General features: G+C 53.9%; 1 protein-coding gene across 6 annotated transcripts in view; it reads left to right on the top strand.

Annotated features, from left to right (window-relative positions):
• RALY (RALY heterogeneous nuclear ribonucleoprotein) overlaps positions 1-12,928 on the top strand; it is a 134,815-nt gene that overhangs the window by 116,944 nt on the left and 4,943 nt on the right. For all 6 annotated transcript variants that reach the window (XM_072917199.1, XM_072917200.1, XM_041720210.2 and 3 more), the window contains 5 exons: positions 1,652-1,724; positions 9,107-9,154; positions 9,290-9,450; positions 10,364-10,477; positions 12,312-12,454. In XM_072917199.1, coding sequence (XP_072773300.1) covers positions 1,652-1,724; positions 9,107-9,154; positions 9,290-9,450; positions 10,364-10,477; positions 12,312-12,454 — 539 coding nt within the window. The remainder of the gene's footprint in view (positions 1-1,651; positions 1,725-9,106; positions 9,155-9,289; positions 9,451-10,363; positions 10,478-12,311; positions 12,455-12,928) is intronic.

Genomic DNA, 12,928 nt, shown 5'->3' with positions numbered 1-12,928 from the left:
GCAGCCTGTGCTCCTCCTGCTCAGCTCATCCCAGCACTGCTGCAGCCTCCCCGTGCTCCCGGAGATGATTTTCCAGGTTAATACCTAAGTCAGCAGGAAGTTCCTTTGAATCACTTTGTAGGCTCTTAATTTTGATGGGGTGTGGACCCACCTGTCTGCCTTTCCTAATAAAGTCCCTTCATAAAACATGAAAAAATCAAAAGTTTTGAATGGCCTGATGTGCTCAAAGTTAGTTGGATGCCCCCTAAGCTGCAGGTAGCAGAAATTAAAGGCATCATTGAAGAAATTCCTCCCTGTGAGGCTGGGCAGGCCGTGGCATAGGGTGCCCAGAGCAGCTGTGGCTGCCCCTGGAGCCCTGGCAGTGCCCAAGGCCAGGCTGGATGGGGCTGGAGCAGCCTGGGACAGTGGGAGGTGTCCCTGCCAGGGGTGGCACTGGATGGGCTTTAAGGTCCCTTCCAACCCAAACCATCCTGGGATCTTTTTCTCCCACCACCCCTCTGGTCCATCCCAAAGCTCCCGTGGGGCACTGGTCTCATGGAGCTGCAGGATGTGCCCATGGGTGGGACACTCTCAGCCCCTGGTTCTCTGTGGGGACCAGATCCCTCAGGGCAGGTCAAGGCATGTTCAGCAGGTGACCCAGCTGTGCCTAAGAGTCTCCTGAACCCAGCCAGCCTTTTCCAGGAGCACAGTGTGGCTCCTCCGAGCTCCTGGAGATCATCACTGGCCTCACACCAGCTGATGAGGCTTCTTACCAACCCCATGGACTCAGCAGCTGCTCTTTCACTCCCTCACCTTCCACTGCTTGGATTTTTGAAATATGAGGGGTTTTGACATAAATGCTTCTTCCTCTTTATTCCTGCCATGTCTGAGGGCCATGGTTTCATGCTGGTGCACATGAGGAAACCCTGTCTTGTTCAGCTCAGATCTGACATGCCCAGAGGTCTGGCACCTTTTCATACACATAGGGCCTGAAGAACCAGCAGGTTTAGGGCTGACTGGAGAAGGCAGTGGGGAATTTGCCACTGCTCACCTCTCTGAGTTCTGGCTCCACACCAATGTTGGATTGCCAGGCTCTCAGCAGCTCCATGAAAATGGCTGTGTCACTTTATTCTCACATCAAAAGCACGTTTGGCACCATGGCCAAGGAGTGACATTCCCCCAGGGGATTAGAGGAGCTCCTTCTCCCCTCCCCTGGCAGAAGATGCTGCCCCAAGAGCAGCTCAGGCACGGGCACCATGCAGAGTTTAACCCAGTGTCCACAGCAGTGCCCGCCTGGCTGCTGCCCAGCATTCCTGGTTATTCCCAAAGGGGAATAACCCCGGGGTGGGTGCTCAGCAGTCACACCCTGCAGCAGGTCTGGATTTTGCCTTATCTCACTGAATTCTCCCAAGAAAGCTGCTCTGGGTTTGTGTGTGTGGAGGGGACCATGTGCAGGGTGCTGACTGCTCAGGGGATGGTGGGTAGCTCTGGAAAGGAAAAGGAAGAGGTTTCCCAAGTGCAGGGCTTTATTCACCTTCCTGTGGAGCCCCAGCAGGCCCCAGCCGTGCCAGAAGTGGGTGGCAGTGGGTGGGGGTTGTGGGGAGTGTGCATCCCCCCAGCTGAAGGGGGGCAGGGATGTGCCATGTCACAGCTGCGTGTCCCTTCCTTGCAGACATCAACATGGCCGGGGAGCCCAAACCCAACAGACCCAAAGGGCTGAAGAGAGCAGCCTCTGCCTTGTACAGGTAGGTGTTCACCACAGTGGGTGAGGTCTCTGGGCTGCTGTTTGCCCTCCAGCACCCCCCAGCCAGTGCCCTGAGCTCCCTGCTGCCTGTCCCAGCAGCCTGGGCACTGCTGCACATCCAGAGCTTCTCCATGGGGCTCCTTCCTGTCGCTATTGGACACGAAATGAGCACACAGAAGTTTGGTAAATTCAAAAGAGAAAAAAGAGCTAATTTTATTTTTGACTTTGCAATATATAAAATTCCAAAAGTGACAGTGGATTGCAGGATGAAATTGCCACCTCTCCAACCACTCTGGTAAAACCAACAGTCCATCAGTTCTCTCCTCCCACAAAGAAGAATGCAAAACAATCATTATTTACATGACAGTGTGTGAGAACTCCAGTAGAAATATGTAAACATTATCAGAAGGCTAAAGAAGTTTTTATGAGAACTTTAAAACTTTCAAAAGAACTATAAAAGAAAACGTAACACTTTTAAAAATCAGGGCAACACCTTCCCTTGGCAGTGCCCCTGGGGCAGCCCAAGGTTGGCCAATGCCTGTGGTGTTGGGGGAGATCTCCTGGGCACGGTCCCACCTGTGCAGGGGGTGGACCTGGAGAGGGTTGGAGAAGGGTGGGCAGAGGAGGGGTAGCAAGAGGAGCACCCTCCTGCAGCCAGGGAGCAGGAGTGGGCACAGAGGTGCTGGGTGTGGGGGGAAAACAGGGAACAGGGCTCACTTAGGGAAAGAGAAGAGTGATTGTCAAAGGGACAGGAGAAGGGAAGGAAGTGGGAAGCCCTTGGGGTGACAAATAAAGGTGAACCAAGGAGGTGGCTGGGGGAAATCCCAAGGGAGCCCATCTTGAGGAGCACAGTCCAGGGATCAAGGGAACAGGAGGGACAGGTGGGACATGGAGAGGTCTGTGGCACATGGAGTGTGTTACAGATGCCACTGAGCCCTCAGCTCAAGAGAATTTATCGTTATTTCCACAAGAGGTGAAGATTTTCATTTAAGCCCCAGACTCTGGAGTCAGGGGAATGTGGGAGAAATTCATTAAGTTCCTGTTTCTGGCTGCAGAAGGGGAAACTTGGAAAGGTATATCAGGAGTGCCCTGGAGGTTCAGGAACCCAAAACTAAATAACAAAGTCCCCAGATGTGTTTTATTTATAAATTGCTATGATTTTGATGCCAGTCTCATAGTGAGGAGACCGAGGGGCTGAGTAAGGAGTTGGAAGGTGTGAGGTTGGGAGGAAAAGACTAAAATTAGTCTTGGGGTTATAGGTGGGTGTAGCAAAAGGGGAAACCATGAGAGAACTGAAGACTTTTCCAGAAAAAGAAGAAAAAAGTGTGAGAGGTTAGGAGAACCTTGTGATTCAGACTCAGCCATGTGGTCCTGCACCAGTGTGGTGTGGAATGGCAAATCCTGGTTAGAAAATGCAGCTCTGGCACAGCCAGACCCCCCCAGAGCCCCAGCAGGCTCCCACCACCCCCAGACATCCCTGGTTTCCTTCCAGGAGCCTCTCAGCCAAGTTCCCCCGTGCAGCTTTCGGGCACATTGCTCCTCCCGCCCTGGGACCCTTTGGACCTTCACAGGACGAGGCTCTCTGGGGTCCCAGGGGATGCCACCAGAGGGGAAGGAGCTGGGAGCAGAGATGACACAAATCCTGCAGCTCAGCTGCACGTGGGCTGCTCACGTGGGGCTGGGGCCATAACACACATCAGCTCCTTCCATACATCTTGCACTAACGAGCTTTTCATTTACTGCTCAGCCGTGCCTGGAGCACTAATCCCTTCCTCTGCAATGACCAATATTTCAGACTTCAGACTGCTGAGAGAGATGTTTGCTCCCTCCCACAAATATGGATATGCTAAAATATGGGCCAGAGAACTGCACTGCTCTGAGCTCCAGCAATATTTCATCCCAGACTGGCTGTCAGATTAAAACTTTGCCATCTGGACTGGCAGAACTTAGGATATCTCCTGGAGAACAGGGATCCCAGGTTTGCAGCGAGCTGTGGTTACAGCTTCCCAAACCACCATCAATTTTTCTAAATGTTAGACTTCAAAAATCACAGCACTGTAATTTATAGAAGTGCTGTGTTAAACACAGCAGAGGATTTTTCCAAAGGCTGGCTTTTGCTTTGCCTCACTCCAAGTCTGCATGGGAGGGTTGAGGGGAAGGCAAGGCAAGGGAAATTCCATTTTGAGCATACAGGAATCAACAGTTGTGACATTTTTACCTATCCAGCAGCCTAGGTGGGTGTCCAGGTGTTAAACAGAAATCCTTGGGGATGTAGGCTCCCATCCACCTCCACCCAGGCTTGTACCACAATCAGTTTTCTCAGGTGTCTCCACATGAGGCACCTTCACTTTTTACAAGGCCTTGCTGTCATCACTGCTCTTCTCCACTCTTGGATCTCTGGGCCTCTCTCCCTCCCTCCCTCTGGCACTTCCCAGAGCATCCCTTTGCACAGAGCAGGTCCCTGCCTGCTCCTGGCCACCACCACAACGTGGCCCTGCTGCCCGTGGGGATGGCTGGGCACTGAGCTGCTGTGATTGTGTCCCCAGGGAGTCACTCACTGCCCCTCCAAACTCCCCAAATCTGCCTTCTGCCAATGCTTTTTTTTTTTTTTTTTTTGCCTGTACAGCAAATGTCTGGACAAGATTTCCTGGGGGATTTGGGGATTTGGGGCCATGTTGAGGTCGGTGCCAGAGATGCCACCCAGATGCTGTCAGCTGCCTGGGAAGGGAAGGGAAGGTGACTCTGCCAGTGTCACCCTGGGCTTTTGGAGGCACAAATCTCTGCCCTGCCCTGCAGAGCTGGGGTAAAGCTGCTCCACGGCCACAAGGACAGAGAGGACAACCCAGGCAAGAGCTGCTGGGTGTCTGCAGCTCAGTGGCCCCTGGAGGGGGCTCTGAAGCAGTGACAGGGACAAGGCACTGCTGGCTGACTGTCACAGCCAGAGGACACTGGCATCCATCCCCTGCTACACCCAAAGCTGGTGTCAGCCCATCCCCAACACCCCTCCCAGGCCCTAGTGCTGGAGCAGTGACATCCCAGTGCCAAATGCACTTGGACAGGGCTGAGAGCAGCCCTGGGGCAGAGGGGGAGGTGAGCAGTGATGTCCCAGCCTACAGCAGCCCCAGCACTTTGGGAATGCCAGGCTTCATCCCACCTTCCTTCATTTCCCACTGCCTTGGCTGTGTGCAGGGGAAGGAGGCTCACACAGCTCCACCAGATCACTGTTTGATCAGTGCCACATTTTCCAAGCAGCTTTCCAGCAGGGATTCATTGCCCACTGCAGTAATGCCATGACAGAAGGGTGGGAGCTGAGCTCACCATGGCACTCGTGGTTAGCAATACCAGACAGTAATTACAGCACAGATGCTCAAATGCACATTTGCTGTTCAGGTCCAGGCTCAGAAATGGCCCCACAAATGTGGTGGAGAGGCAGCACATGCAAACAACCACCCCTCAGTTATGAGCAGTTGCATTTTGAACCTGAGGCAGTAGAAATGTTTGATTGCTAAAGGCCATCAAAGCAGAGGCAATGCATCAGGAGGTGGAAGCGTGGTGTTCCTTGAAGCCTTCCTGCTTTCCAGCCTTTCACTCTGCTTTATTCTGAAAGGTGCAATGTCACCAGCTGATTGAAAACCACCAAAAACTGTTCCTGTACACAAAGGCAGAGCTGCCAGGTCACTGAGGAATGATCCCTCAGTCTCAGGATGGTTTATCCGACGTGCAGTGGAATTTTCAGGATAAATCACCTGTGCTGAGGCACTCCCTGGATTCATCCTGGCAGACCTGCCCTGTGCTCAAAGCCTGATTCCAGGGATGCTGCTAAAGCCATCCAGCCCCTGTCTCCCTGGCATCACCTGTTAAGCCATGAGTGACTGGTGTGTTAGAGCAGGGTCACACAGCCACAGGCTGCCCAAATCCCTCATTCCTGCCCCCTGCCTTCCTTCAGGGCTGCCCCATGGTCAGCAGGAATTGAAGCAGCACTGCAGAGGCTGGACTCGTGTTTTGGGAGGTCAGGACCAGCTCCCTGGGATAATTATGCCCTTAATTCCTTCTGAAAGGGTGGAAGTGTCTCCCAAGCCCATAAAGATTCAGGGCCAGGGCAGGAGAACCCCTCACCCTCGGGCTTTGCACCCACAGATGCTGTGGAGCCCCTTTCCTGCAGTGCAGGCGTGGTGTGACCCCCTCATTGCCTCTGGGAATGCCCTGCAGAAGTGCCAGGAGTGATTCCCACCAGGAGAACACAGGGCTGCCCAGCTTTGCTCCCACATTCCCTTTGGAAACAGGGAATAACACAGTGCAGTAACATCCACAGGGTTCATTGGTCACTTCATCCAGCAGATTGACTGGTCTGGGAAGAGGCTTCACCTGGGCTCTTGGGCATCTCTATCCTTCTCCAGCTCTTCTCCAACCTTCTCCAGGTGGGATCTACAGATATTTGAGGCTGAGCTTCATCCTATTGGTGCTGGAGCCAAGCCCAGGAACAGGGCAGAGATGCCCAAGTGCCTCAGGGCAGGGTCAGTGCTGGAGAGGAGGTGCCCACCCTACTCAGGGCTGCATTCCGTGTTCCCAGGTGCCAGGCTTTGCCCAGGACAGTGCTGGCAGCAGCAGGGCAGTGCTGTGTGCTGGGGCTGGAGCTGCAGCTCCTCTCCATCCCCACAGCCCCACAGAGCTGCCCATGTGCTGATCCCACAGCTCTGCTGGGGAGCAAAGGCTTGGAGGAGAAGCTGGCTCAGAGCAGGAGTATGAATTGGGGCCAGGAAAAAGGAATTTGGGCATCTCAGAATTTGGCCCCACACCCCCAAGCTTTGTTTGTTTATGAACAAATGTTCCAAAGCTGCCTCATGGTCCAAACCACAGAGAGCTCCCCAGCAGGAGCAGCTCCTCGTGGAGTTGATGCTTTAAGGAGCTGGAACAGAGGCTGGATGGAGTTCAGAGCAATAAAATGGATATTTAGAGCAATAAAATGGTTATTTATTGAAGTCCTTCAAAGGCCACACCCTGGCAGTACCAGAGCCACAGTCCTGGCTCTGCCCAGATGGCTCCAAGATGGAAGCAAAAGAGGGCTTGGTCTCACCGTTTTATAAGTTTTAGTCCATTTGCATATAGGAGTGAACTGCCCAATTAATAGCTTCAAATGATGAAGTTTCATCCTCCTTGCCTGCCTGTTCTCCTCTTCTCACATTGTTTGTGCTTTGGGCTTCAGGTTTGAAGAGATTGTCCTTGAGTCTCCAGCTAGAACAGGATTGTTTTGTTTTCACCACCCTGTGAGAAGATCCTAGTAACACTTAATATAAAGCTAAAGCTGCACACCAAAACAGAACAGAAAAACTTAAACCCCAGGGTATCAGAGGGAGTTTGTGCTGTGGATGAAGGCTCTGCTTCATCCCTCGGGGAGCCCTGGAGCCACAGGGAGGTTGCACTGTCTCCTCTGGCCTGGGACTGGGGACAACACTGGCTCAGCTGGAGAGAGCCAGAAGCACTTCACCAGAGCCTGTCAGGATTGAAAATATTACAAAATTGCAGCAATTTCATCTGAGTCGCATCTGAGGAGGGGGAAAAAATTGAAGAGGGAGAGTCTGACAGCATAGAAGCATCCTACTTCAATTTTCCTTTCAAATGGATTCCTATTTTGATGGTATTTTGTATTTATTGGATTCAAACAGACCCGGAGTCAAACATCCTCAATGATCAAAGTGAATTGGCAGGCTGAAGGGAGCTATTTTCTTGGAGGGTTTTTGTATCTCCAGGTTTCACTCTGGGTTAGAACAAAAATCCAGTTACCCATCATGAAAAGCTGCATGGAAGTGCCTTGTTCTGTGATCTCCATCCCCTCAGCCCCACAGACAGCTGGATCATTCCAGCAGCAGCTGCCCTGGGAGGAATTGCCTTTCCCTTTCAATCCAGAGAGGGAATAAATAAACACAGATGAGGCACAGGTTTGGACAGAGGCTGTGGGATGGTCCTGTCTCCTCTGAGCCCAGCAGGAATGCTGGCTACAACTCAGATCAAAAGAGGAAGGCCTGAAAAGAATCTGGAATTTGTCAAAAATGGCTCTTTTCCACCATGCAGTGGAATCTGGGAGGGTTGTGGTGATCACATCTCCACAGTCACATCTCCCCACCAGTCTCCTTGCTCAGCAGTGAGACCCTGCACTGCCCATCCCATCCCATCCCATCCCATCCCATCCCATCCCATCCCATCCCATCCCATCCCATCCCATCCCATCCCATCCCATCCCATCCCATCCCCAGCCAGCTGGGAATGCCACAGGCAGCAGCAGCTCAGGGATAAGGCCCAGCTTTGTGGAATGTCTCCTCACTGAAGACCCCAGGCAGGGCACGACTGGGGCAGGAGGTGCACGAGCCACCTCCTTGTCCTTAACCTTGGCACCAGCTCTTTGGCCCCAAAGCAGCTGTGGTGTCTCCAGCCATGCACAGGTGCTCAGGTCCCCCCTGGGCACAGGCTGGGTCTCCAGATGCTGCCCCAGGCATCTGGGGAACCCAGGGAGCGTGGAAAAATCATCTTCCAGAAACCAGCCAGTTACTGAAACTGAGCACTGGCTGGGAAGCTCAGTGCCACAATAGGCAGGACAGACCTGGAATTCCTGGTCCAAACCACACTTCCCACCAGCCATCCCAGTCAGCCACACGTAATTCTGTTCACTTCTGTCAAAGATGCAGGACACCAGATTACCTCTCAGCCACGCTCTTGGGTGGCCATCCTTCCCTGTCCCCAGTCCCTTGTGGCTCAGCCCTTCCCTCTCCCCCACCAATCTCGTTCTTTTCAACCACTCCCAGGAGGCAGGACAGACTTTGCTTTTTGGGGCTGCACTAATTCTGTTTGTTCAGAGCAGAGAGGAGACCACCAGCATCCCTCTGAAGTGGCCAGTGCTGATGAGCCCAGCACAGCAGGGAAGGGTGCTGTGTTCAGCTGAGGCAGCTGCTCCCAGTGTGTGGGGCCAAACCACCTGGTTTGTGCTGCCTTGAGAAAAACTGCCTGCAGCAAGGGGGAAAGGGTTACTGGGTCTCCAGGGAGTGGGGAATGCTCCTACTTTGGGTTAAAATGCAGCTTAGGCTTAAGAAAACAGGACATGGTCATGGTCTGCCTGAGGGGGAGAGGTTTAAATCAATTAATATCCCCATAAATAACCCCTTTGTCCTGACTTTTCTCCACACACATCTTGCTCCTCCTTGAGAAAAGCAGGTTAACACCCCTGTGCCAACACCACCCTCCCCTGCCTTCAAGCCCCCCAGTCCTGCCCTGGGCCAACAGAGTCCCTCATGAACGGGATCCATTTATTTATCCTTGAAATACACAGTGAGGGAGCAACAGCAATGAATGACCAGCACTAATTAACCCCTGCTGCCCTGACTGTCTCTGCAGTGGCTACGATTTCGACTATGACTATTACAGAGACGACTTCTACGACAGGTGAGAGCCCGTGAGGGGCTGTGTGGGGCGGGGACGGGAGGCTTTGGGGACAGCCTGTGGGGTGGCACGGCAATCACCGGGAACGCTGCGGGGCTGGGGCACCCCACGGCCTCCCCTCCCCTCCCTTTCCCTCAGGATCTTCGAGTACCGGGGCCGGGTGTCGCCGGTGCCGCGCGTGGTGCCGGTGAAGCGGCCGCGCGTCACCATCCCCCTGGTGCGGCGCGTCAAGGCCTCGCTGCCCGTCAAGCTCTTCGCCAGGTCGGCCGCCATCGCCAACAGCTCGGCCAAGCTCAAGTGTGAGTATGGGCCAGGGCTGGGCAGGGCACTGGGAGCTCCCAAAAACGCCTCAGGACACCTCAGAGCTGCACCAGGGAAGGTGCAGGGCACAGGGAGCTCGCAAAAACGCCTCAGGACACCTGGGAAATGCACCAGGAGCTCCCAAAAACGCCTCAGGACACCTGGGAACTGCACCGGGGCTGGGCAGGGCACAGGGAGCTCCCAAAAATGCCTCAGGACACCTGGGAACTGCACTGGGGAAGGTGCAGTGTGGGCGATGGAGAGAGAGATGCAGATTCAGTGTGATGGTCAAAGAATCTGAATTTATTGCAGGGTACAGCTGCTTATGTGCTTACTCCACTCCAGCCACTAAAAGGCTCAGGCTTGATCTTTACAAACTAAAAACATACCTAGTGGCAGCTGCATTACTGGATTTAGAAAGGCTGCCAGAAGTGTAATTGTACCAAAAGGTTTGATTCTTATACACAGGGTGATAAAGAGAAACATTTTTAAAGTTTCAGACTGATTTCTTCCCGTGTATTTAAAATTAACATAAAAATCCAGTTTCACTGAACCCAGGAACTCTACTCCTTGGGGTTACAAGGTTGTTTCAGGAAGGTAAAGGATCCAATTTGATATGATTTGATTTGCTTTCAAAAATTTTTAGAGTAAGTATTAGTGTAAAGTTGTGGAGGAGCTATAGAGCAGATATAGCCTAAGGGTGCCAAAGCCTGGAGTTGGCCTCTGCAGCCTGCATGGACACAGCACCCCCAGGTTCTTTGGGGAGCAGCTCCCAGCTTCCCTGCCACTTCCCAGCCTGGAGTTCCTCCCTGTTGTCTCTGCCTGCTCAGGGAGCTGCCCTGGGGGAGGTGTGGGGTTGGGCTGCTCTGCAGGGCTCTGAGTGCCTTCCTTTCTTTCCTTCCTCCCCCCAAGTGAAGAGCAGTGAGCTCCAGACAATCAAAACGGAGCTGACACAGATCAAATCCAACATTGATGCTCTCCTGGGCCGGCTGGAGCAGATTGCTGAGGAACAGAAACTGTCTGCAGGTCAGTGGGGGCAGGGATGCCGCGGGGCTGGCCTTGGGCATCACAAATTCCTCCAGGTTCTGACAGGAAAGTGTCAACCTCCAGGTTCCAGGGTAGAATCACAGGCCAAAATTATACACACCAAAATTCCTGAGATTACAGAGCTGGGGTTTAAAATGATGAGATTTTTTTTCTTTTGTCATATAGTTTGTATTTTTTTTTTTAGTTTGCATTTTTCGTTATTCTATTCTATTCTATTCTATTCTATTCTATTCTATTCTATTCTATTCTATTCTATTCTATTTCTTTCTCATTGCTTTCCTATTCATTTCCTATCCTATTTCTATTTTATCCTATTCTATCTTCCCTTATCCCTATCCTATCCCATCCCATCCCTGTCCTACCCATGTCCTATCTTACCCTACACTACCCCTTTCCTATCCCTTTCCCTGTCCCTATTCCTGTCCCATCCATATCCCCATCCCTATCCCTGTCCCTGTCCCTGTCCCTGTCCCTATCCCTATTCCTATCTCATCCATATCCCTATCCCTATCCTTATCACTATCCCTGTCCCTGTTCCTATCCCTATCCCTGTCCCTGTCCCTGTTGCTGTCCCTATCCCTATCCCTGGCTCCCACCATCCTGCTGGGGCATGCAGAACCTTCTTAGCCCTCTCCATGGTGTCCTGGGCTGCCTACTCATAATCAGCAGCACTCCTCATGGCAGGAAGCATTCCCACTATTAGTATTTCCCCCGCAGTGGATGTGGGGCTCTCTGCCCTGGGATCAGGCTGTGGCCCTGTTCCCATCCCTGTCCCAGGTCAGGCTGTGGCCCTGTTCCCATCCCTGTCCCAGGTCAGGCTGTGGCCCTGTTCCCATCTCTGTCCCAGGTCACTGTGGCCCTGTTCCCATCCCTGTCCCGGGTCAGGCTGTGGCCCTGTTCCCATCCCTGTCCCAGGTCGGGCTGTGGCCCTGTTCTCATCCCTGTCCCAGGTCGGGCTGTGGCCCTGTCCCAGGTCAGGCTGTGGCCCTGTTCCCATCCCTGTCCCGGGTCAGGCTGTGGCCCTGTTCCCATCCCTGTCCCAAGTCAGGCTGTGGCCCTGTTGCCATCCCTGTCCCAGGTCACTGTGGCCCTGTTCCCATCCCTGTCCCAGGCCAGGCTGTGGCCATGTTCCCATCCCTGTCCCAGGCCAGGCTGTGGCCCTGTTCCCAGCCCTGTCCCAGGCCAGGCTGTGGCCCTGTTCCCATCCCTGTCCCAGGCCAGGCTGTGGCCATGTTCCCATCCCTGTCCCAGGCCAGGCTGTGGCCCTGTTCCCAGCCCTGTCCCAGGCCAGGCTGTGGCCCTGTTCCCATCCCTGTCCTAGATCAGGCTGTGGCCCTGTTCCCATCCCTGTCCTAGATCAGGCTGTGGCCCTGTTCCCATCCCTGTCCCAGGTCAGGCTGTGGCCCTGTCCCAGGTCAGGCTGTGGCCCTGTTCCCATCCTTGGTTCTGTGGGTCAGGCTGTGGCCCTGTTCCCGTCCCTGTCCCAGGTCAGGCTGTGGCCCTGTTGCCATCCCTGTCCCAGGTCAGGCTGTGGCCCTGTCCCAGGCCAGGCTGTGGCCCTGTCCCGGGTCAGGCTGTGGCCCTGTCCCAGGTCAGGCTGTGGCCCTGTTCCCATCCCTGTCCCAGGCCAGGCTGTGGCCCTGTCCCGGGTCAGGCTGTGGCCCTGTCCCAGGTCAGGCTGTGGCCCTGTTCCCATCCCTTTCCCAGGCCAGGCTGTGGCCCTGTCCCAGGCCAGGCTGTGGCCCTGTTCCCATCCCTGTCCCAGGCCAGGCTGTGGCCCTGTCCCGTCCCTGACGTGGCTGTTGCCCCGCAGAGGCCCGGAAGAAGGCCGAGAGCAGCAAGAACGAGGTGTCCCAGGAGGACACGGCCTCTGAGGCCGAGGCCACCGTGGAGGAGCCGCTCAACGGGGACGAGGGCGAGGAGGAGGGGCTGGCACGGGAGTGTGAAGATGAACTGGTAAGAGAGCTTTGGGTAATGCATCCCTGCAGCAAAGGCGCGGGCCACAGTTTTACTGGAACTTGCCAAATCCCCAGGAAAAGTAGTTTTTCCTTCCTGCAAAGAGATTGCAGTATTAAAATCTGATTGTTGCTCACAACTTGTTCTTCCAAGCCTGCAGAAGCACTGACCATGCAAACACATGTGGAGGTGCTGAAGAAACATGGTTGGCTCTGGAAATTCAGACATTTATCCTTGATTTCACAGCTTGGAGTAGTTTAAACCAATCCACTCTGCTCCCAAGTGATTCCAAGATGGATTTAAATACACGGCAAGGACAGGCTGTGTTAGATGAGCTGCATTTGCAGTACCCTTGCAGCTGATTCACAGAGTCACAGGAGGGTTTGGATTGGAAGGAACCTTAGAGAACTTCTCATTCCACCCCCCTGCCATGGCAGGGACTCCTTCCACTGTCCCAGGCTGCTCCAAGCCCCA

This window comes from Taeniopygia guttata, chromosome 20, assembly GCF_048771995.1.
Source record: "Taeniopygia guttata chromosome 20, bTaeGut7.mat, whole genome shotgun sequence".
NCBI classification, from domain to species: domain Eukaryota; kingdom Metazoa; phylum Chordata; class Aves; order Passeriformes; family Estrildidae; genus Taeniopygia; species Taeniopygia guttata.
The sequence above is the reverse complement of the archived record's forward strand: the minus strand, read 5'-3'. Positions and strand labels throughout refer to the sequence as shown.